The sequence below is a fragment of the Cupressus sempervirens genome, chromosome 5 (genome assembly GCF_028749045.1).
Source record: "Cupressus sempervirens isolate cs-2001-9-10 chromosome 5, ASM2874904v1, whole genome shotgun sequence".
Lineage (NCBI taxonomy): Eukaryota > Viridiplantae > Streptophyta > Pinopsida > Cupressales > Cupressaceae > Cupressus > Cupressus sempervirens.
The window spans coordinates 839,111,126-839,137,346 of NC_143122.1; the positions used below are offsets into that span (position 1 = coordinate 839,111,126).

The window sequence follows — 26,221 nt, forward strand, 5'->3', positions numbered from 1 at the left end:
CAATATCGCCGGACTCTTCGTTTATCTGGCACCCTTTTCGTCAGGTGTACGCGTTCGATCGAAAACTGGAAAACCCATAATCTGAAAACACTGTTTCATAAAGGAGATCGAAACATGGTGAACCTGTTTGTTAGGGTTTAAGCTTAATTAGATCACTTCAGAGGTGTTTGAATCGACATCATATACGTTTTGGGGGTAACCCTTTTGAGGGCTTCTCCCGTGGTAAATAGTATAATCAATTAGGCGATTCGGGAGTATTTTACTCATATGCCCCCACAAGTATATAATGACAGTCTGACTTGGTTTTAGGCTTGCGGATGGCTTGAAAAGGGCCTTCATTTACTTCATCCTTTTTTGGTGGCGCCTCCAGTGAACATGGTTTGTTGTTTTGAAAAAGTGGAAACCCAGAAATTGACCTTAGCTTGGCCCACGATAGACAGAATTTCAATTGAATGTATTCCCCTCGCCTTTTGGTTTCCAATCTTTTATTTGACTCTTGTTAATTAATCATTGCAATAGTATCCTAAATTCTCTTTGATTTCATCGACAGGGCGTACCCTTTCTTATAAGTTTTGCTTGCATTCCAACTTTTGCTTTGTTGGTTCCAAGCCACCGCCATAATATGCTCCACCTGCTGCACTCGCAGAGGGCAGTGCCATCGTACAATCCAGTTTTCATCCACAAGAATTAGTCCTGGCTTTCAAATAGTTGCAGTCCTGATCAAAGCTCAGGACGACGTTCAGAACTTAGCTTTATCTGAACCTAAATAAGTAACCACAAGTAGGATTCTCCTGTTTATCGGAGAGTTTTTCATTTTCTCAACAGTCAAAATGATTTCTATGTCTGAATCCCATCCGAAGCAATACCCAACTTCCCGACCTCATTTCAAGTCCCATCTCGGTTCCCTTTCCAACAGCCTTCCCAACATGCAGTCCAGGGCGAAAAGGAGTGACATGAGTAAGCTGCAGAGGCCTGAACCCAGATCCATGAGAACCTTCCGTTCAAAGCTATTTTCTAGAGATGAAGTGAGTTGCAGTATGTCAAGTGGACCGTTGGATAGTTCAACAGAGCAATCTTTCAGCATGGAGCAGAAAAGAACAATGGAGAAGCCCGTCGGTGGTACTATGACAACCAGTTGTAATAGTGATGGCGATGAGGAGGATGAATTGGAGTGGGAGGGGAGTGATGTAATGGGAGCGGAAACCAATTCTTTTGATTATTCTCAGGCTTTTAGTGATTTTTCTGCTTATAGCAGTGATATATCAGGGGAGTTGCTCAGATTGGCAACGGCAACATCATCAGCCGCATGTAAGAATAGTACTGGTGTTCAGAAGGAGTCTGCATCTCAGGCCCAATGGATTGGCAGACTAGTTAAGTCAAGGCAGTTAGGAGAGGAACAGATTCAGGGAAATTCATATACATTATCACCCTCAGCAAGAACAGTGGCCATCAATGAGTTCCTTGAGCCTGAAAAGCTCGAAGTAGTTGTCAAGGCTTTGGTTCAGGATTTGGACGCGGGTAATTCAATCGAATCTCAGAGAAATGCAGCTGCAGAATTGAGGCTTTTAGCCAAGAACAAGATGGAGAACAGGGTTATGATAGCAAGGGCAGGAGCCATTAAACCCTTGGTATTTTTACTTCATACCCCAGACCCCCAGACTCAGGAAAACACGGTGACTGCCCTTTTGAATCTCTCTCTTTGTGAGAGTAACAAGACGGAAATTACCTCTGCTGGGGCAATTAAACCTCTAATATATGTGCTCAAGACGGGGACTTCAGTCGCCAAGCAGAATGCTGCATGTGCCCTCCTGAGCCTCTCTCTCATAGATGACAACAAGATTTCAATAGGTGCTTCGGGGGCAATCCCACCCTTGGTGTCTCTTCTTATCAGTGGATCATCTAGGGGCAAAAAGGATGCAGCAACGACTCTGTATACACTATCATCCGTGCATCAGAACAAGGACAAGGTTATTAGGGCAGGGGCAATTAAACCACTTGTTGATCTCATGGCCGATCCTTCCTCTGGTATGGTGGATAAGGCTGTTGTTGTCTTGAGTAATCTTGCTAGTGTCCCAGATGGCAAAAACGCCATTGTTGACGCCGGGGGCATACCGGTCTTGGTAGAGATACTAGAGGGTGGGTCTCAAAAGGGTAAAGAGTTTGCCACAGCAACACTTTTGCATGTCTGTATAAATAGTTACCTGTATCGCACATTGGTCTCAAGGGAAGGGGCCATACCTCCACTTGTGGAACTATCACAGTCAGGCACTGCTAGAGCTAAACATAAGGTACTTCCGTTACATGCATGCAAGGAAGCGTCTGTTTTGGCTTTCAATTTATCTGTCCCTCGTTACTTTTTTCTTCTTTTATGTTTCTTTCCAATTAATGTAGTCAGATGTCCTCATCTACACAAATTTCTCATATCCCTGCTGGTTTAAACATCTTTTGTTTCTTGGAATTATTAGCTCTCTTTGAGACCCCCAGGCCGCGGCGTAAATATGCCCTGTTATTGCTTGCTTGCGTCAGACTCGCTTGTACTTGGCACCGATTGATGTTCATAACCACGGACTTTGCTTATATCCAGGATCGTAATTCCCTTATGGCTATGAGTTGTTATGGTGAACGGAGAAGTACTACTACCATATCAATCAACACTTCTTTGACTTGTGAAACTTTAACACATGACTAAACTAGTAAAAACCCTTCAATTTTAACAGTTGATGATATTGAAAATAATATTAATCAAGGACGAATACAATCGTAAGCTCTTACTAGTTTGGAGATACGATATTATGTTCAATACAAATAGTAGTGAACGGCCTTATGGGAGGGTTAGCAGTTTAGTTCCTTCATAATATTTAGGGCTGGGTTTACTCTAGATGTGTTATCTGAAAGTCACCCAGGTTGCCTGGTCTCCCTGGTCTACGGTTACTGGTATGAATCCCATGCCAGTGACTGTATCTACAGTTGAGCTTGTCATGGAGCAACCTAATAAACATGGGTTCCTGTTTGAATCTTGAAGGTCGTAAAGTTGAGATAAAAGGGAAGCAAATTTGTAAACGGGTCTCATGATTCAGGGACAGCAACTTGATAATTACAGAACTTACCATAGGAAAGACAAAATGCGCTTTTGACACTGAGATTCTGCCTTAAATTACAATCCGCTGCAGAATTTCTATCCTTTTTGTTGAAGATGGTGTTCATCAAAACAAGAAAGCATAGACGAACTAATTCACCATGAGGTAGCGAAACTTTAAGAGCTCATCGGTGCTTATGTACAGAAGATGCCTGAGAGACATGTAAGACCCGACTAACGTCGTAGACAAGACAACTCTTTTAGACCTTAATAAATAATAGGGATGTACGAGGCCTTTTAGAGAAAGTAAAATGCCGCAAATCATGAATCTAACTAGATTGACTTATATTTCTTGAATTACGGAGTTCCATTTGTGAAATTTTCCATGCAATTCTGCACTTGTTGAGAGGTATAACTGTAAAGGAAAATCAACTTATCCTAGGCTTAAACTATTCTTATGCTATAAGATTTGTACACAGCATAATTAACCGAGGTTAAATCAAATGAAAACATTCAGACGGATAATTGAATAATCGAATTCTGTGCTAGAACACTGAATGTGATGGATAACTATACCTATGTCAGTATTGAAAAATTAAAATACCTTGGGGAGGCTACTGGATAACTATGTTTAAGTTATCCTAGGTCAACCACTTGGCAAGGATGGCTTCATGGTTGATGCAGTGATCGAGGACAACAATGTTCAGACATGCAAGTGCTCTAGAATGATAATGCAAGCTTAGATAACTTATAATGCTCAAATTAATCTATTCCTAGAATCATATGCGAATGATCTGAATGATGGATGTGTTATGTTCACTGTGAGGGTAAGTTGCTAAATTGTGGGACTTTTCCAGGCAATTCCAGGCACAAGACGTACTGGAATCTGATTCTGAAATGAATTTTGTGGGGTACACATATGGCATTTGTGTTTTTAAATTCGAAATGTTTAGCAATTCTAGTTTGATCTTTTAGATATTCTTAAGACTAGATTGCTGACTAGCGAACTTTGAACTTATCTATCATGAGATTCTGGCTAGATCTTTTTGATACAGAAAGCTGAATTTAAATTAGAATGCATTTTTCAAACGGGTATGAAAAATAGCAGAATCTGATTCTGAAACTAATCTCCTGAGTTGAGGGTACACATCTGGGATTTGTGTTTTTAAATGCCAAAATGTTTAACGATTCTAGTTTGATCTTTTAGATATTTTCAAGACCTAGACTGCTGATTAGTGAATGCAGAACTTATCTGTCATGAGATTCTGGCTTGATTGTTTTGATGCAGAAAGCTGAATTCAAATTAGAATGATAGGGTTTGAATGAGTACGAAACGTTCCAGAATCTGATTCTGAAATGAATCTCCTCATTGTGTTTTTAAATACTGAAATGTTTAGCAATTTTAGTTTGATCTTTTGGATATTTTAAAGACCTAGATTGCTGATCAGCAGACTCTGAACTTGTCTATCATGGGATGCTTGCTTGATCTTTTTGATACAGAAACCTGAATTTTCACAAATTGAAATTTGTAATGGATTTTGTTTAGCATATGTATTGGTATATGACATTTTAAACTTAATTTTCAGATACCGATTCTCTCCCAGAACATCCGGATCTTCTGGTGCTTTTGGATGGTGCCCGGATGCACCCAGGAAGCACGTTCTGGACCTGTGGATGAGCACCTCCACAAGCATCTACAGGCCCAGATTGCGCTTCCTGGGTGCATCTGAGCAGCACCTGGATGCATCAGAGAGCATCGGCAGGCCCAGATGCCTTTCCAATGACTTCAAAGTTGTTTTTTGCATGTGCTTTATTGTATTTTTGTGTTTGTAAAGTTTGAAGTTGAACCATTGATGGGAAGTAATATACTATGGAATCGTTTATTTTTATATATTTCTTGCATTTGTTTGTATATATATATATATATATATATATATACATATTCTTGCATCTGCATCCACATCCACATTCGCATCCGCATCAGCAACTTAGACTTAATTCTATCATTTAGCCGTATATATATGTGAGTGTGTTTTTATTTTTATATTTGTATGAATACCCAAAATGTACTCAAACCCCCATAAAAAAATTCTGCTGCACCCGTGTTTCGTACCAACATGCTCGTACTTGTTTCCATTCCCAATTTGGCAACTTAGCTGTGGTTGCATATTGAAATGCCTTAAAAGACAAATATGTAGCAGAAAAATATGCCAGCTATGTATGGAGTCAGCTCTTGGCAGGAAAGAAGAAATGGGTGGATGTTGCCAAAATTTAAATTTTGATTTTGAAATTTTTGGGTCAGATCTGTGGATGTGGGTTGACTTCACATCTTCTGGATTGATTCAGGGCAGCAGACTATAAATCCAATGCAGGGATTGAATGTTCAGATAGGGTGGATGCAGTGGATGCGAAGTGTATGGAGAACCGTGCATAAATGAGTGGGATAAAGGTCAAATTCATGAAAATGTTTGTAATTGGGATAAGCAATAAAACCAACTTCACACAAGATTGTGCCATTTGTTGATATGCAATTTTATTGATTTGTTCTCTTAAAATGGGGTCCAAAACTAAATGGGACATGTTATGGATACACAAATTTCACCATTACAATAATGCATTTCATCATTAAGACTTTGATTGGCTTGAAGGGGTCCTGTATAGATTCTACAGTTTAGGTATTTTGGCAACCTGGCAGGCATTCCTCTGAGTATTTGCTTTTGTCATACAGATTGTCAAATAGGAGAAGCATCTGGTTAGTTTTTTGAAACTGCGCAAGCTCTGAAGCATAATTGGTTTTGAGATTCACAATGTTTGACTTCTACAGATCCTTTTGAAAATCACACAATGAGACCATTGCATCCAACCAGAAAACACTTGCTTGTTGAATTCTCACTTAATGTTCTTCAAATCCTTGGATCGGTATCTCCATGAGGAACTGATCAACACAAATGGAGTAGTCTATTTCATAGACAAGGTTTTTGCTTGGCAAGATCCATAATCATAGTTTGTAATACTGGTTGAAGTTGTGATAGAGCCACAAATATTGCATCTAGGCTTTGAAGATTGTTTTCTCTAAATTAAAGAATGATTTTCTGAACTATTGCATATCAAGGATCCATTCTAAATTATAATAAGAGTTTCGGATAATAAATGTTTGCGTGTATGCATCATCTGCAACATATATCTGTGGCAAGATCAGTTAAAAACTTAAATAGAAGATAAGAGTTGCCATTGTGGACACTTAATGATTTTGCGTGATAAGATATGTTCATTAGTCACTGATGGTAACATAATCGCTATTATAAATTATGATTGGGACATAGTTTAACTGTTTTTGGCAAGTGCCTGAAAAACCTGTTTTGATCAATTAGAGATTTTATCGCAATCAAGAAACTTGTTTTTTCCAAAGATCAATATTTTGTTTCCAATTTTGGTTATAGTATGATTACTACTACTTCAGCAATAGTTAGAATTGTTTGATCCCTTATATTTCTTATTCCTTATTCCAACCTAGGGTGGAAAGAGACAAATGCAATACGTTTCAAAATATTTTTGTGTAAAAATCATGAGATGGTGTTGAACATCACTTCTTAGCCCCTGATCATAATTGTTTCCATCAGAGTTGGGCAGTTCTTTTCTACTCTAATTAGTCCCAGTAAAAATCTCTTTGTTAGCTGGGTTTTAAATTTTCTGATATGTGAAGAAATTAACTTTTGAGTACTGGAATATATAATTTAAATAGTTCTGTATTCTAATTGAGAATTGGAAAATTCGATGCTGAGTTCTAGGGCAATATCATGGAAAATTATTTTCGATACATTCATCATTTGTTGAATACAAACACACTTGGGAATCAGACAAATTTCTGAGGTAACTTTCTGGAAGTAACGAAATTTATGACCAATGTCATTAAATTGACATCTTCCACTTATTTGACATTTTAATAATGTGAACACCAAATAGCAGGTTAGCCTTTAAAATGAATTTTGGATAATTGCCAAATTAACTTTCATATGGTGGTGGGTAAAACTTTTCCCCATCAAGATGTTAAATTCTAATTTCTTACGGTATCATTATACAAGATTAAACAACCTTGTTTACTTCCGATATTATCATCAACTTTTGTAAAAATTGCCTTTGCACTGTTTGCTACTGGTTGTGAATACCGATTACTAGCTTATAGAATAGGAAGATGGTATTGGAATTCATACAAAATCAAGGAATGAACATGGCATCTTGAATTTCAGGCTAAGGCTCCCTTTATATGATCCATTCACCTTTCCAGGAATACAAATTAATATGTAAAAGCTTGTTTCTCTAAAACATGTGTTAGTAACTTAGTATGCTTGAAATTTAAAAGTGCCCTGGACTGCAGCATCCTTGTTGCTGGTACAGACATTATACTGCTTTCTGCAGTGAAAATTGAATTATATATTTTACAAGTTTAGACATACAGATGAAAGGAAACACTTTAAATGTAAAATACTCTCAAATTTAATGACAATAGTTTCATGTGCAATTGAGGGTTTAAAAAAAACAAAATCAATTGTTGCATACTAGCCGCTGATATCGTTCTTACAAATTTGCTTGGCTAATCCTTTTACTCCACAGGCTGCAACTCTTCTTCAGTACTTGAGGGAGCCACGACAGGGAAGTCTTCGTGAGCAGCAATCAGAGTGCTCAACATCATAAGCAAAATTTGACAAAGCTAATGTCCTAGAATTGAATACAAATTGTAGTCCATATGATTTAGCCTGTAAATACGAACAGTATAGTGTAACGTAAATGGGTCTGGCCAACCTTAATATATTTTGTTTATACGTGTTGAACCTCTTGAAGGACACTTGTATAATCAGCTGCTACAGTAAAAGTTGGCATGTTTGTCTTGCCTGTCCATGATGTCCTTCAGAGTGAGCTTCTAGATGTAGAGTTATAGCAGTCCACGGAAGCATTCCTTTTCTTACTATTGTACAGAGGGGTAGGCAATATATGATTTTGGAAGTGTAGGCTTTCCTTATAGTTTCAATCATATGGTTGTAATGAAAAATCTTGATGCAAAATATATATATGAAATTATTATCATGGTTTTCCCCATGAGGAGTGTTCAAAATTTGCACTCCAAAACAATTGATATCAGAATTTCTATATGCTGTTCTCTTCCCAATCGAAATTGAAATCAAAATCGGCAATGTCAGTTCTTTTCTTTGTTTGACTGAGCATTTCGTGTTCATGATTGACATTTTTTTTCATTTGTAAACGCCTCATTGCTTTAATCTAATTAATGATAAAATGCACCTAGTTCAGTTTAATAGTACTGCTTTTGTAGATACTTTTCAAACTTTCAGCATGTTCACTTGGTGAGTGATGTCCACTAGCGAAGATATTGATACAAATTGTTTGGCCGTGTGGGGATTTTAAAATGTGCACTGCCTGAATTGGCTCAACCTGCATACCAATGGCGGAGATCTATTCAAACTATCTGGGATGGATCTACGGCATCCTGTACATCTCTAAGATGAGCGACTTCAGTGCTCGCTTTTAAATTGTGGGTGACACTTGAAATATTTTGATAAGGAATCCATACCTAAAGTTAATGAGTCCTTTCCTCCACAGCATGAAATTAATTAGGCCAGAGCATTATTTGACAAGGACCCATATCTACAAGTTATGAATTGTATACTTTACAGCGGGAAATCAGTTGGGCCCAATATGATAGTTGGGAGTTTCTGTCACAATGCCATTAATTTTCCTGTGGATTTGGGTTGTTGAGTAAAGTCGGTGGTAAAAAGCATCGCAAATAAACCAAGGCCATGATATCATCTCGCTTTCCAATCATCTATGGTGGCTGTCGACGTGGTATTTTGCCCAATTGAATTACAGGACAATTTTGCTGCCGACCATTGAGTCCGAATGGAAAGTTCTGTGACATTATGACTTTGGATTTACGGATTGAATGATAAGTTATACAGTTTTCTTGCATTGTTAACAACTTTTTTATTTTCAGTAGAATGATTATGTAAGTTTCTGTCCTTGAATTGACCACATGATGAGCTTTTGCGTGCAAAGTTGTGGCATTTAAGATGCGTTTGGCCTATTTAGCTGTAAAACAGCTTGTTAAAATACTTCACCGTCATATATATGTGTGCGAATATTAAGTAGAAAAAATATAATTCATACCTGTTAAAGATAATATATGGATTTTGTTTGGGAAACAACTCCTCCATCATTATTGGTATTTGTTAGGTGGATCACAATATGATAAAGCAAGTGGTTTACACCATTCACGAGGAAGTATCTATTTAATCAGACTGTCGGTAATGAACAGGAATCACCTTTAGTCTTATAGGGAAATCAGTTTAGTTTGTATAAATCTAAATTAGAGGCCTCTTCTTTAGTTAAATTCCTTTAGAGTAGGGTGAGTAGTTGGTCAGGGGTTAATTTCTCAGAAACGATTAAAGGACATTCAATTATATTAATTTGTCAGAAACAATTGAAAGACAAAACTATTGGACTCTATACAATTATATCAATCTTTGAAACAAACTAATACATTCAACCAATTAATTTCTTCTTCTGTCTGATTGTACTGCTGTCTATAAATTTAATGTCTAAAAAATAACATAAAATATATTGGTATTATATACTGCAATCTTTAATTTTAATATTAATGGCCGCTGTCATCACTTTTATATAGAAACCTGAAGGGTACATTATAGCTTAAACTAATAATATGGCATTTAACATCTGTAAGCCATCAATATATGGTTATAATGCTATATTATAAATTTATTTGATATTGAGCTGTCATAATATATATATATATATATATATATATATATATATATATATATATATATATATATTTAGAATAGAAGAATCAGTAACCGATGATTTACAAACTAAAGTCAAAACAAACCATTATTATTATTATTATAATTATGAACTACTTTTTACACTATTATTATTATTTATTATTTTTGAACTACTTTTAATTCATACAAGAATGAAGCCAGATAATAGATTTACAATAAATTTTCATATATTTCTATGATAATCTATATTTAACTATAATATTGCATTGCATCGCATCTCATTTCATTTGATAATATTTAATCCAAATCATTTCAACTTTGTGTTTTGACTTGAACTAGGAGCGGAAGGTAACTAGGAGACTTGAGGAAAGGTTGAAGTGATAAGAAGTATAAAATTGAAGTACATATGTGAGTTTCTTGATAACTGTTAAGACATGTAAGTACTTTATGTACAGAGGATGTACAGTGGAAAGTGCGTCACACATGATTAAAGTTATGTTTAACTTATGGCGGAAGAAACCACTTTGGCCCACATGATCTTGCTTATAATACGATGTTACTACTCGAGGGTAGTTACGAACTTTGTGTTTCACAGTAAAAGCAGAAAGCCTTTATGGTCAAACCTAACAGCAAATGTGTTTTCAGTGGCAAATATTTTAGTGCTCAATGATGTTGGTATTTGGTTAACTCTACCTATTGATGGCAAAATCTTTGGGCACCTAACCTTGTTGTAGTTTAGCCCCTGTGCATTAGCTGTGTCTGTCGTTTTGGGCATTGTACCATGGATGACAACTCACTGGGCGGTACTATTTGTGGGGTAGCTTTGTCAGGGTTGGTATTATGATTGTTTCAGCTTACCAGTTTTCGTGTTGCTGCACAGCTTTGTTTCTTATAACATTGTCTCCTTATGTTTGATTATCAACCAATATTTTGTAGTATGCTTAATACTTAGCACAATACAATATAATAATGGTTGGAATAATGATTATTTGAGCTTACCAGTTTTGGCCTATTCCTTTTACAATGATAATAATAGGGGGGGCAGGCCCAATGGTCAATCATGCTTCAATGACTGCGAAATCTACCATTATAGATCCCTCCAATTACCATTTATAAAAAGCTCCAAAAAATGATAGCACATGTTCTAATATCCGATCACACATACTTTGTTGGTTGCTGATTGTTTCATTTTTGTTAAAAGTATTATGTGTTTTTTCAGGTGAGGGGCTATTTGGGGGTGACCATAACAAGTTTTGGGTGGATGTTTTAAAATGACGCTTTTAGACCACCTTGCACTCTACAAGTTCTACAAAGAGCTTTGTAAATGCATAAAAGTTGAAAGATTAGCTTTAAGCGCTTCACTCACTTATGGGAGTTGGGAGTTCTAGGTGTCCAAAGTTAGACTGATGGTGACAACGACTAAGTCATTACCTCTAGTGTAATGGAGATGGATATTCTTGTACTTTTGAGGACTCACTAAAAAAATTAGGGTCATTTCCCCTAGTGTAATGGAGATGGATATTCTTGTACTTTTGAGGACACACTAAGAAAATTAGGGTGAGTGGTGATTTTAAAACTAAGGCAATTTAAATTGTTATTGCGTCGATTTCAAGTGAATATAGAGAAACGAGATTATGAGAAATTTATTATCGGTAAATAGAAAGTTAAATTAGATACATATTAATAATTGTTTAATCTATTTTATTTTGTAAAGTTGCTTCTCATTATAATAACTGATTTTTTTTTTAAAAATTGAATGGTTGCAACTTGCAAGTCAACCATAAGCCTTGTACATATGTAAAGACTACTAAAAGTTGGTCTTAATGAGAGCTTTTTATGGAAGTATGCCTTATATTTTTTATTTGGCAAAATGTCTGTTAGGATTGCTTGCTTTATACCCCGACAACTTCTTAAACAAATTGATGTTCGAAAATTGTTTATAATTTGTCTTATTCTTTGTTTAATATTTTTGGACTTCGGTGTGAATGAAATAACTTGTGTTAAAATTGTAACTTAAAACGTATAAAGCGGTCTTACAAAATATGGGTCGTATTGAATCACACTTTAGCATTAAATCAATAAAGTTAGGAAATAATAGAAACATGTGGTTTCATACATAGAAACATTCTTATTATAAACTAATAATAAGAATAAAATAATAAGAATAAAATAATAAGAATGGTTTTTTACAAAGAAAAAAATTAGTTAAACACCAATTAATTAAAAATAGACAAGAGTTATTTCAATTATTTAGTAATAGTAATTCTATTCATTAAAGTTTTCACATCTCCCACTTGGTAGATTCTTGTAATCTTCCATAGGTGCCTAGCTAGTTTGAGCAATGTTATTTTCATCCTTTAGATCCTCTTGCAACTAGTTTCATAAAAAAAAATTGGTGGAGATCTAACAAGAGCTAAGTGGGGGAATTTCTTTTGATCGAAAGAGGCACACATGTTATTGAGAGGACGTAAAGGAAAAGATCACCCACCTTGGTAGTTAAATGAACTAGTGGGGTCTAGTTAGGGCATTGCCTAATTTAATGGAGGAATGCAAGCTCTTTAATATTTGTGTGGGTGATGTTATGAGGACTTTGAGTCATTGTCACAAGTCTTAACAGTGGGTCATGTACAAGCTAATAAAGGTGGTGGAATCCTAGTCATATTGTGAGGTACTTTTTCATATTGATCAAAAAGGTTCCAAAATACCAGACCTATAGTGATAACTTATTGGCTTGAGCTTATAATTGTACAAGGACAGAAGAAATTATTATTGTTTTAAATAATCATCAAATATCCACAATAAAACAGACATAATTTCTATTTTTCTAGATTAAAAAAATCTCATCTAAAAGCATGCCATAGTTAGAACTCTAGGGAAAGCTTGCTCTATTCACCAAGGGCATTATAACAAGTCCTTAAGAGGCTAGAAAAAATCATAGATAAGTTGTTAGATATTGTGCATAGAACACAAAAAGTGTTCATCAAAAGATCCTAGGTTATATAAACCAATTTTTATTACATAAGGGACAATTGGGAGGCATTGTCAAAGAAAACAAGAAACAATATAAACAACTTTGGGCTTCGTAAAAAATTTCCACGTTGGTATAAAACACAATTCAAATAAAATTGGGAAACTAAAGAAACTTATTGATTCTAAGCTTTTGAACTGCAAAAAGGGGAGTTAAAAAAACCTACATCCTTTCTTAGGAGTGTAATTACTAAAAATATTACTAACATACCATTTCCAACCTATCCACTAAAGCTTAATGGCGTGGACAAATATTTAATGCAAATGCTAGAAAGACACAACTTTAATTATTGTTTGGAAGGTTGCTTACTTAGTGCATCTTAAATTAAACTTTGGTTTTGCATGGGGCAAATAAATAAGAATGGAATAATATTTGGAGTAGAGATCTATCTAGTAGGTGCTTAAATCTCATTCTAAATAACTTAAGGGAATGCATCAATATAGTAGAATTAACAATTTTTCTTGAAATGAGATGATGGGAGACCAACATATAGATTGTTTCCCTCTCTCCAAATGTATAAATTGATGATTTTTTCCTCATTTCTTCATCCACCATCAAGAGAAAATTAATGATGCCAAGTTGAGTTCGGCCAATCATCCATCTTAGCATTATTATGCTAAAATCACTCCATATTCATTGAAGCTTGAATAACACTAAGTACACATTTCAACTACAATCGTTGAACAAATCTCTTCAACAAAGGAGGCCATGTAACGCCTCGTCAAGGGATCCAAAAGAATTAACTTAAAGTTTTACTAAGTTTACCAAACATTTTTTTTTTAAAAACAAGCATAACATACACGTCAAACATGAAGTAGTGGAAGCAAAAACATACAATTAACTATAAGCATACATAACAGGTTACATTCCTTAAGGATCCCATGACATTGAATCACATTTAAATTTAATTAATACTAAGTCCATCCAATACCACATCCATATGAAAGAATAATTAAAAATCCAATGCCCATTTAAATAATATACATTTGTTCCAAATGCCACTTGGTAATAAAATTTGGAATGCTCAATCATCCACTGTACATGTCATAGGGTATGAAAGGCTTAAAAGAATATACATATGTAGAAATAAAAATACATCCTCCTCCTTGGATCCATGATATAGAGTACAATAAAATAAATGAAACCATTCACAATACATGATATATCCATCCATCATAAAAGATATAAATATCCATCATAAAATATAATCATCCATCATAATGATACATATATAGAATGAAAGGAAATGCAAACAAGGAAACTCCAACCACGGCAGCAACGAGTGGATCTCAATGGTAAGAGTAAAAAACACTACCACTTGACCACGTGGAACCTAAATAGCCCACTCCCACTGCGCTGAGGAGATAGTCTCAAGTCCCAAACATGATATCAATCCAAATATCAAAATATACTCTCTAAGTCTAGGATCTCCTAAAAGTATTCTAATTGAAGGGTACCAAGATAAATTGACATCTAAACCCAGAGGCACACAAAGACACGTAGGGAATCTACTATGTAAGCAGGCAAGTGTCATCGCACAAATCATGCTAGAGTTACCTTAGCAGTCTCTCAACACCCTGGGCCCCTAGTGATCCCTATGTGATCACTAGTATCCTCTTGTACTAACAAGGCATACTACAAATGCAAGGTCGCAACCAAGCGTTCTCTCTACTTCCATCCTAGTCTATACTAGCACTCAAGGCATGGGCGAGAACATACAAAGACTTTTATTAGGTTCATTTTATTTCCATTTAGTGTAGTGTTTTCACTTATTAAACAACTTACAATGGGTTACCCTAGCAGCCACTTAGGGCCCCAACCCCCATTGCAAGCCACTTATCGACATTACATATAGATAACCTACCCTAAGCTCATGAAATCACAAATCAAAGAATCATAGAAAAGTCAACTCAGTCTTATACAAGTGACTGGAAAGCATCAAAAGTTAATCACAATAACACATCAGTTCTCTACAAGCAACTAGAAAGCATCCCAAGAACACTGATCGAAGACTCCAAAATGGTTAAGTCAAGTAAGTCATACATTCACCTCAATGTCACACAAGAACACTGGAAAGCAATAACAATCAATAGATCAACACACATCATAGAGCATACCAAACACATTACCATGGTCAAGTATAAAAGATCGAAATCAAACATCATAACATCACAAACATAGAACTCCCAAGCCTCTGGTAACATCCTAAGATTGGTCAACACTCTAGTCAACCCAAACTCCAACATACAAACAACACACATAAAATAGAGTAGTCTTATAAATTGGTTTTCTTTTGAAAACATGTTGAAGGGTTTAAGGTTCTCGTTCGATGCAAGTTTCTGAATACCTAAGTTTTACATTTTAACCCTTACAAATTAATCCATTTCTTATGTTTGAAAATAAACATCTTATTACCCTAAGCTCTTAAAACGAGCATAATCTCTATAAATATTTTCCTTAAATTATAAATAATAATTATTAAATAATTGGTTAGCAATTATTTAATATTATTAAATTTAAAATAGAAAATCTCCATCCTCCATTATAATATTCTTTCGACAATTAATAATAATAATTGAATTAATTAAATTAATTGTTATATCTAATTCCCAATCAATCCCTCAATAATTTGCTCATATTTTAATAATCTAGGAAAAATTATTGATAACCATATTGATGACACCTTATTAAAATTATCTTTTAATTAAATACATATTAATTATTTTAAGTTTTAAATATCTTAAAACTTTAAATTATATTAAAATTTAAATATACATAAAATACAAATTTAATACATCAAATCTTAAATATCCAAAACCTTAAATTTTTTATTATATTAAAAATTTAAATAAATTGTAATTGACATGAATTAAAAATTTAATAAATTAAATAATAATAATAAATTTTTTTTAATAAAATTTCATTATGCATCTTTAGAGGCTCGCTGGCCTATCACCCTGCAGCTGCAGGTACAACTGCTGCCATAGGGAGCAGTAGTACCTGCCACGCGCAACCATAAAGGCTACAGGTAGGGGTTGGGGAGTGGGGTTTAATAACCCCGCCACCTCCCTTAAACTTTTAAACTTTATATATATATATATATATATATCCCCCCCCCCCCCCCCCCCCCATAATAATATTTTAATTTTAATTTTATATTTATTTATAAACATTTATAATTTTAGTCTGATAGGAGAAACACGATTAACTGATCAAATTTATAAATTAAAATTTTTATTTTAAATCTCAAAACCCTCCCTGGTTTAATATCTAATCTACAAATCTAATGGATGAGCATTCTAAGATGTTTCAATCTCTACGTATTCAAAAGATTTAATCATGCATACTAGAATTTCGCAACATTGGAAAACTCGTCATAGAGAAATCTTCAGATAACCATTCATCATACACAATGAAGATAGGAAAGAGAGTGTAATAAATTGAGCAAATAATCACAAGCGTCTACCTAGACTCTGATGCTAATCGCTACGCCCCAGAAGATTGTAGAGAAATTCCTCCTCTCAGAACCTTCTTCTTTCTGAAAATTCCTTCCTCTTCCAAAATTCGTCGTCCTCGAAAAATGAACCCCCAAGTTGTGATATGGACTTCTCTCCTAAAATCGGGGCACTAATTGTGCGATCACTCGAGAGAACTCTCCATTCACTAGACTTCAACTCTTTATTAACTTTTCTTTATTTTTCTCTTTCTATTCCCATGCATGTTTATTGAATTATTAAATAACTTTATTTAATTTTCGCTTGACTTCTATTTTAATTAATTTATTAAATTTAAATCTCATGCACGCATCATGCAATCATAAAACTTTTAATAAATTAATTTCTTTTTCCACTTCTCAATTTATTTTTGAACGCTTAATTTGGTAAACTATTTATTAACTTAAATAATAATATTATTTAGCATTTATTTAAAAAGGAACTCTAAATATATTATTATTAAATTAAATAAATATCCTGTTCTAAAATTATTCTTATAACTTTTATCTTCAAATTTAATTCTTTTTATTTAATTAATTTCTCAATTAATTAAATATTAAAATATCATAATAAATTTTCATTAAATTAAATCATTAAGTTAATTATTTAATTTGACTTAGTTAATAGAAAAATACCAAGAACTCATAAAACAAAATACAAAAACCCATCATAGAAAAACACATACAAGATCAAACTAAAGGGTTATAATCATGAATTAATGTTATTTGACGCATTCAGAAGGTAAACAACTTAGATACTTGTCCTAATTTTCTAAGAAAAATGGCTTGAAGGTTTAGGATTTGGACTTAAGAATTTATCTCCCCTCTCTTACCATTGAGATATTGTGATAGGGTGCGCTCATCCTGACAATTCAGGGAAGTCAATATCCAGTACCTGCAACCTGCATAAAAATTCATGCATGTACAAACATAATATTTTAAACTAAACAAATCATGGTAGGAAGTGGTGCATCATGTAGATCTCGACTAGCAGGTGACTACGACTCCCTTCCTTAACCACATCAAAAACGTCATACATAAAGAAAACATACACACACACACCATACACATGCAGTATGGGGTAAGTATCCATAAGAAAACACATGATAATCCATCTAACTAATCATCATTAATAACTGAAATCACTGAATAATCATCATGCATACATAAAGTATAGAGTACCAAGTAATCTCATCATATATCAACTAAATCTGAAACAATATCTGATAATCTCTAAACAATGCTACTAATAATCAAATATAAAACTAGCCTAAAAGAGTTCGACAATGATAACATAAATGCGAACTAGGGGCAGGCACTACAGGCCACATAGTTTGTATTAAGATTTGCATCCATTTCATGTTTTATGAATATTTTATGTCTAATCATGATTGTTTCTTTGATTTAGTGGTTTGTGTTTTTCATTAGCTATTTGCATTCCCTTTAAACCAACACTTTCCTTGCACACCTTGTCTTCTCCTAAAAAGATGTTTGCTCAAAGATATGGTATCTCCATGGTCTCTATAGTTGGGTATTCTTGGTAAACTGATTTTCCATAATGGATTTTCAATATGACTCATGGGTGGTGAAAAAATAAATTCAATTATTGAATAAGTTGCTCATAAACTAACAACTTTCGTTTGTATTTGAGAGGAAAAGCTTTTTTGAATGATATGAATATTTTGGGTTCTATTGTACTTTTGATTGAAAAGTGTTGGAAGAAATGAAGAAATAAATTTTAAAAGTGATTTATTCAAAATCCAATAGTAGACATGAATATATTATTCTTGGATTTCTTTGCCTTATATAAAATTGGGAAAGATTCAACACAAAAGTAAAAGACTTTTTTTCTTCTTCTTTTGTAATGTCCCCTTCTTAGGCAATAAGAGCTGGAGTTGAGGGTTGAACTATTACTAAAGTTTTTCTGGGTAGTTGTAGTGTGAAGGGGACTCATAACAAGCATAAAGAGATAAACATTTTATTTTCAAGAAGTTTGGAGCAGTTGACAACATGTTCCTAAAATTGAGGGATTTCTATTTTTTAGGGATTGATTAGTAGCTGTCTGTGAGGTGTTCAAAAACCATTAGGGACATTTGAAGACATTGGATGTACTTCCTATTTTTTAGGAGGAACTCATAGTTTGGTGACAACAACTTTAATGGTACATTTAATAGAGGGGATTCACAAGGTCCCTATTTTTTAGGGATTGATTAGTAGTTGTCTGTGAGGTGTTCAAAAACCATTAAGGACATTTGGAGACATTGGATGTACTTCCAATTTTTTAGGAAGAACTCCTAGTTTTGTGGCAACGACTTTAAAGGTACATATAATAGAGGGGATTTACAAGGTCTCTATTTGGGGTTGGCAAGCTTACTCTCCTACTTTTGAGGAGAATCCCTAAATTTAAGGGGGAAAGTACATGTTGAGTTTGCAAGGTTAAGTCTCCATCATTGATCATGGCACTTTAGATACAATTCTAATCTGAGACCAAATTCAGATTTTATGAATAAATAACAAAATATTTTAATATTTCATGAGCTATGTTTTTAAATAAATAATATTATAGTGATATTAACCACTTTATAATCAAATAAGTTATAATTGTTAGAAACAATAGTCCACTAAGATAACTAAGAGGGGAGGGGGGCGAGGGGTGTGAATCAGTTATCCAATAAAACATTTATCAACCTTAATTAATCTTAACCATTTAATCAAAGTAAACAACAACCATAACAAGATGCACATACACAATTACACTAGATTTGTTAACTAGGAAAACCTTTGATCAGAGGGAAAACCCCGGTGGGAATGATGCCCACAAAGATATATATATATATATATATATATATATATATATACATTCCTTGTTAGAGGATGGACCCTGTTAGGAGTCTATAAACACATTTAGTACATAAGAGTCCCTATTAGGAGACTTTGAATCCCTGTTAGGAGATTCCAACCATGTTAGGAGTTGTGCCAACCTATTAGGAGTTGTAGAAGATAGAAGGACCCACTTTCCAAATAGCTTCTGGGGCAAGACCACTGAACTCACTGTCCAACTGATCTCTTAACTATTCCTTGTAGAATAATTGTTCGTACTATGCTTTAACCTCTTTTCTCTATCCTGTCAACCAGACCAATCATTGTCAGACATTGTAGACCAAGTCATGAACCTCAAATCCAAATATCAAACCTTGGATCACTAAATAAAACTTTGGCAATGAAGTTCCCTCCAACTTTGCTCTGCTCTGCTTATTTTCGCATATAAACTATTTCTCTTCTATTCTGCTCTTTGTGCTTCTTGTAATTGTTTATACATCCATACATAACAAAGGAAAATATCCTTCCTTTATATTGAATCCAAAAAATAATTCCTTGAGTTGGCTATTACACCTTCTCAATTAATTATTAAAGAACCTCATTAAGAACACGTTAAACTTAGCAATAACATCAATCAACCACCTTGTAACTTGAGTAACTTTCTGTACATGTAATATTATGATGAGTGGGCTTATCAACATCATCTCCAACATGTCTTCTAAACATCTTTAACCTTGCTTCTCAGAATAACAAATCTGCTAAGAGATATAACAAGTTTACTAGAACATGCTTCTATAACCTTTATCTCGGAACATGCTTCTATAAACTCTATCTCAAAACAGTTATAACCAGAACTTGCATAACTTCTTCTAGACTTAATGTCTTATGCTCTCGATGTTAGCTGCATATACTAGAAACTTAGTAGCATCTCCTTTTAACCTTGCTTAGTGAAAGTACTCAACGATCTGTCCTTACCAACTTGATCTTTCCATTGTTCTTCCGTCAGATAGCACATAAAATTGCTATGTTGACATCAATGACAAACATAGTCATGAATTTAACATATCATCATGATAATGATCTAATCATGTTTCTATAATACTCCTCCATAGAAGTATCATCAACATTCATGCTTCCAACAATAACAAGTTGATCCCCCTCTTTTTTTAAGTGTTTAAGGCATAACATATTATAATAAGGGAATAATATTATAACGATAAATTATAATTTTTAAGGGGTCAATTTTTAAGTAAAGAGTTAAATTTAATTAAAAGTAATAAGAGAAAATCATGAAAACCCTAAAGTAACAACCTAGGGTTTTGATCCTTTAAAAAAGGCATTTGGGTAGATTATTGTTTTCATCTCAAAATTGAGGCATAACTCTGGTGAATAGAGTTGCAACACTTATTTGTTTCAAGAACAATTTTCTTTTGAAGCCAACAAGTTGGATGTCCATCCAACCTAATCATAGTAGAATTTCGTAGAGAATTATCAAAAAATTAGAGCATAATAAGATTGGAGTTTGGCAAGTTATTTGTCAGTTAGGAAGAAAGATTTAAATTTGCATATCAGAAAATTGGTTTAGATCACATTGTAGCAAGATTGGTGGCACAATTTGTAGCCTATCTGAGTCTTCCCTCTTCTAGGGAAGGTGATGTATAGTTGGCAGAAGAATGGAATTGTATTTAAATATTAATATGGGTCTTTTTTTGGGAATTTCTTGTTCAAATCAAGGCTACTACAAATAATTTTAAATATGTATATGTTCTCTGTATCAAACATGAAATCAATTGGCAACATATTAATGTATGAAGAAAGTGTGTAGACCAAAGAGCTATCTAATTCATCATTTAACAATGGGAACTATTGCTAGACAAGACAAAATACAATAGTGTCATAATTGGGAGGAGTTTTCAGATTTCCCATTTTGCCCTTGTTCGTTGTACAAAAACATTAAAGGCTGACATCATTTGTGGAAGAGGATTTGTGGTGTTGTTACTAAGTTTGTGACATTGTAATGATCACCTATATTATAGAAAAATCATGAGCTTAATCAAATTGTTAACAAAGCTTATTTCCAATAGACTATCATTATCTAGTGTAGTTGATGTATTGTAGTCATAATTTCAAATATAGTTTAGATCTTATACCATTTAAACAATAATAGTAGTTAAATTAGTAATGGTTTTTCAATAGTTGTTTGGGTGGACATTTTGTTTAGAATTCTATTGTACATTGTATCAACATATTTATTATAACATGCCAAAAATAATCATAAAATAATTAAAATGCAACAAAAATTAGAATATAAAAAATCAAATGATTATTTCAAGCTGACCAAAGTCTAAAAAATTGTAAATGAACCCTTAAGTCTCAGCCTTTGAGTCAGTTGGGATATTTCAACAACATTTGTAATGTTCTCTTCCTAGGTGACATGAGTTAGAGTTGGGGGTTGTCATATTACTAGAGTTCTCATATGCTGATAGAGTGTGAAGGGGTGACGAAGGTCCACACCACCCTTACCAAATCCAAAGATTTAACAACATGAAGATAAAGAGAAGATAAAATTCTTCACAAAGCATACATTCATAATACTTGAAAATCCTTACAACATCAATAAGATGATATTATTGTTCTAACTTCTTCATTAGGAGAACTTATAAATGCTCAAAAATGAGGAAACTTCAACTTCTTAAAATATGAGAAAGCTTCCTATATGAGAGCTTACAAACTAAGAGCTTCCTAACTAAGAGCTTCACCCCAAGAGCTTTCCAACTAACATCTTACACACCAAGATCTTGCACCTCAAGAGCTTTCTTACAAATGTTCATACACCTTTGTTATAAAGCCATTTACTACCCAAGATATTACAACACAAAAAATATGGGATAAAAGATAGATGCAACTACCTTGATATGAATATTAAATGCCCACCCAGTTACAATTAAGCACCATCATGTGGATCGATTAGAAAATTACATTGCCTTTGTGGGCTAGTAAGGAAATAAATTAGACTCAACCACTGTGTAAGGTGTAACTACCTAGCTTTAAATATTAAGTGCATCATTTAATTAAATAAGCAACTTTCCACAAACTTATAAATGCCAGCTACAGGCCTCGGGAAATGAAATGACAACTATATGTATGCATGCATGCATGTATGTATGTATAGATTGAAATTGCACTTTTGCACTTGATTAGTTAGGTGATGGGAAAGATGTTCTCATTGACTCCTAGGGTCCTATTAGGACTTACACACCTACAAAAAACCTTCACCTAGAATCCTATTGACCCATATGGTCATTTGTCCATGGTGTCTTATAGTATGCAATCCATGACAATGCCTTACAATATTGGGTCCTATTGACACATTACCTATCAACTTATTACATGTGAATCAAGAATCATGTTGATGCAGGAGAATCTTGCATAAAAAAGGCGCGAATGGAAGGAAAAACAATAATTAAAAAATAAAAAAGAGAGAAAAAGGCCATTTCATTTACCAAGGTGCACAGTTTCATAAAAAGAATACACACACACACACACACATATACATATATACACATAGAGATATAGATCTATACATAGACACACACACACACACACATGTATATGTATACATAGACATACATACATATATATATCTATACATGTATGTATATGTATATAGATGCATATGTATATATGTATATATATGTATGCACATACATACATACATACATACATACATACATACATACATACATATACATACATATACATATACATATACATATACATATACATATACATATACACACACATATATATATATATATATATATATATATATATATATATATATATATATATATATATATATATATATATATATATATATATATATATATATATATATATATATATATATTCGCGCCTTTTTTATGCCACTATGCACCTTGATAAATGAAATGACCATTTCCTCTCTTTTTTATTTTTTAATTATTGTTCTTTCATTTTTATCGCTTTCACTCTCCCCAATAATTATTATTTTTAGCATGCCTTTTTTATGCAAGATGCTCCTGCATCAACATGATTCTTGATTCACATGTAATAGGTTGATAGGTAATGTGTCAATATGACCCAATATTGTAATCATTTGCATGGATTGCATACTATAAGACACCATGGACAAATGGCCATATGGGTCAATAGGAGTCTAGGTGAAGGTTTTTTGTATGTGTGTAAGTCCTAATAGGACCCTAGGAGTCAATGAAAACATATTTCCCATTACCTAACTAATCGAGTCCAAACGTGCAATTTCTTTACAACATTTTGAAAAGTAGTCACTGCAAGAAATGCAACTTTTTAAGTAATTTACTTCCCAATGGCTAGAAGGTTTGAAAACCCATGGGAACTTATTGGGGAAGGTATATAAGGACTTGTAAATTTTTTTGGAAGGTAGGTTGGTGGTTGTATGATGTTTTTTGTTGGCAATTTGGCTAAGAGATGAATATATAAATACTTTGAGGTTGTCATTTATGGCAACATATCATCTATATTAAGTTAGCAAGTTGTGAAGACAAAGTTTTGGTTTGAAGACTTAGACAATTGTCTAAGTATTGTGAAGGCTAACAAGTAAACAACGATAATAACTTGATTGATGTGCAACACTTTGGCATGTGCACACTTGAGGGAAGATAGTGTATGTGATAAAATTAGTGTGCTAATAATACAAAGAATAAACTAAGCATTCATAGAGTAATAAAAAAGCAAACAAATAGATTGGCCAAAAAGGAAACCAAATAACAAAACATGCAAACCTCGTATCTCCACAACTTCCTTGATGCGTAGATATGGTTGTAATTATGGATGTGTGCTCAATTGTAAGCTCAATGCTTCAACAATGGACCATCGTGGATGGATGCATGGAGATATGAATATTGCCAAATAGCGCTTTGAAAGTAATTAGCTCTCAAAATAGTATAATAATTCTACTAAGAAGGTGGATGATTTGTGAGGAGCAAAGGGTGCAATTTATAGGAAATTGGGTGAGGAGGAGATTAAAATTGCTGGTGGATAGTTAACTGAGTGAGGAGTGAAATGGGTTCTAGTTGATTACTATAGGTGGAGGAGATGGACTTCTATAATTGGAGGTGGATGAGGGAGATGTGGCATGAGAGTGAACTTGGGCATAAGTCAGGAAGAATAAATTGTGCCTTAATTTATGCAAGTGATTTGGAGAGGGTTTTAGACATGCAAGAGGAGGTGATGCATTTCAATTAAGGTGGGTGAGGTGGCTTAGTTGACTGGATGATGTGGGATGTAGATGTATTTGTTAGAAAAAAAAGTTGGTAGGTGAGCTTAATTAAATTATAAATGAACTATTTAATTAAAAGGAGAGATATTGGTGTATAAGATTTAATTAAATAAAAATATTATTTAATTAAAAGAGGAATAATTGGTGCATGAGTTGAGTTTGAATAACTGCTAGTTTAGAGGATGAGTTTGTGGTTGGAGGGATTTATTTAATTAAAGACAAAGAGATTTTGGAGATTAAATTAAATGGGTTTTGTATTTATTTAATTTAATAGTGAAAGGAATATTTTATGAATAAATTAGAGTATTGGTTGTTTGTTAATTTATTAATTGGGATACAATTAATTAATTAAGTGACAGTGTTAAAATAATTAAATATTAATATTTAATTAAAATATGCTTTAGAATATGACTAAATTTGATTACGAATTTATGTGTCTATATTTTTTCCCTGTTTGCTATAGTGTTGTTACAACACCATTTCAAAGACATTTTTTAAATAATAGAAAACACAAAGAAGATGTTTAAAGCAACTAGGTTTCCTTAATTGTGAAGAAAGACTATACTATGTGATGCCCCTCGAGAAGGTGGCGGGGAGAGATAATGAGCCTGGAAAAATTAAGAAAATTGGGGTGAGGTGGAGGACACATGAAGGATGAAAGGGGTTTAAAAGTGGTTCATACTCTCATTGCTGGAATATGAGACAAGGAGAGATCACTTGTACAAATTAGACAAATTTGTGAGATAGGATGGAGGACATGAGGGATAAATGGGGGGTTTTTCTTTTTAAATTGAACCCTTAGGATGTGATGGATGAATGGGTGGGATTATGGAAACTTTGTAGGATTTTTCTAGGACTTTTGGATAAGTTCCAAGATAGGATAAGGATGCACGATATATGTTGATAGGATGATTTTGATAAGGATAAAAAATGAACTCTTTATGCTATTTCCTTATTGTGAAATGAGGGGATGAGATGGAATCTACTTGAAGCTTTGAGCATGGGATTCTCCATGAGGAGAATTGCCATGTAATTGAGCACTTAATTTAATATAGCAATATTGGGGATTGACCAAGGTTACCAAGAACATCAACGTTTTGTTTTTTTTTTGCATAGGACTGACTCAAAAAAAATGCAAGGATTACCCCAACATCACACATGAAACCTGATGGGAATTAGAGTGGAAACGACACTAGATAAGCCACAAACAAATGATATTTCCCAAGTGCACCATGTAATCATAAATGGTCATATACTTGGACATGGAAGGGAATACCCAACTGAATCACAGGTAGAAAAGAAAAAATAAAAGACAGATCAAGACCGTACTCCCTAACACCATGATATGAATGATTGTGGTGACCTTGGGGCGAGGACAACCAAATTGCTTGGAAAAGATAATCAAGAACCAAAATTGAAATCCAACATGAAAAGAAAGAGTAAATCAAAAAACATAATCATGTGCTAGAGAGATTGGTAGGACTTAATACTTACATCCCCAAGTCTGACAAGAGGAAATATGTCTTGCAAGGACTTATTGGTAGCACCTATCACCTAGACTCAAAAGAAACCAAAAATTCTAAGTACAACATTTTAGTGATAGAGGATTGCACATAAGGACTTTCTAAAGTGTAGAGCAGTGAGAACTAAAGGACCTGATTTGACGTGAATTGACATGAGACTGAGATATGTA

The 26,221-nt window shown here is 33.8% G+C and overlaps 1 protein-coding gene across 1 annotated transcript; it reads left to right on the top strand.

Annotated features, from left to right (window-relative positions):
• The first annotated feature begins 597 nt into the window (after window positions 1-597).
• On the top strand, window positions 598-8,186 carry LOC149558489 (uncharacterized). The gene is made up of 2 exons (XM_089832700.1): window positions 598-2,288; window positions 7,688-8,186. The coding sequence occupies exons 1-2, from the start codon at window positions 831-833 to the stop codon at window positions 7,766-7,768; spliced, it is 1,539 nt and encodes a 512-aa protein (XP_089688826.1). The 5' UTR covers window positions 598-830; the 3' UTR covers window positions 7,769-8,186.
• The last annotated feature ends 18,035 nt before the right edge of the window (window positions 8,187-26,221 follow it).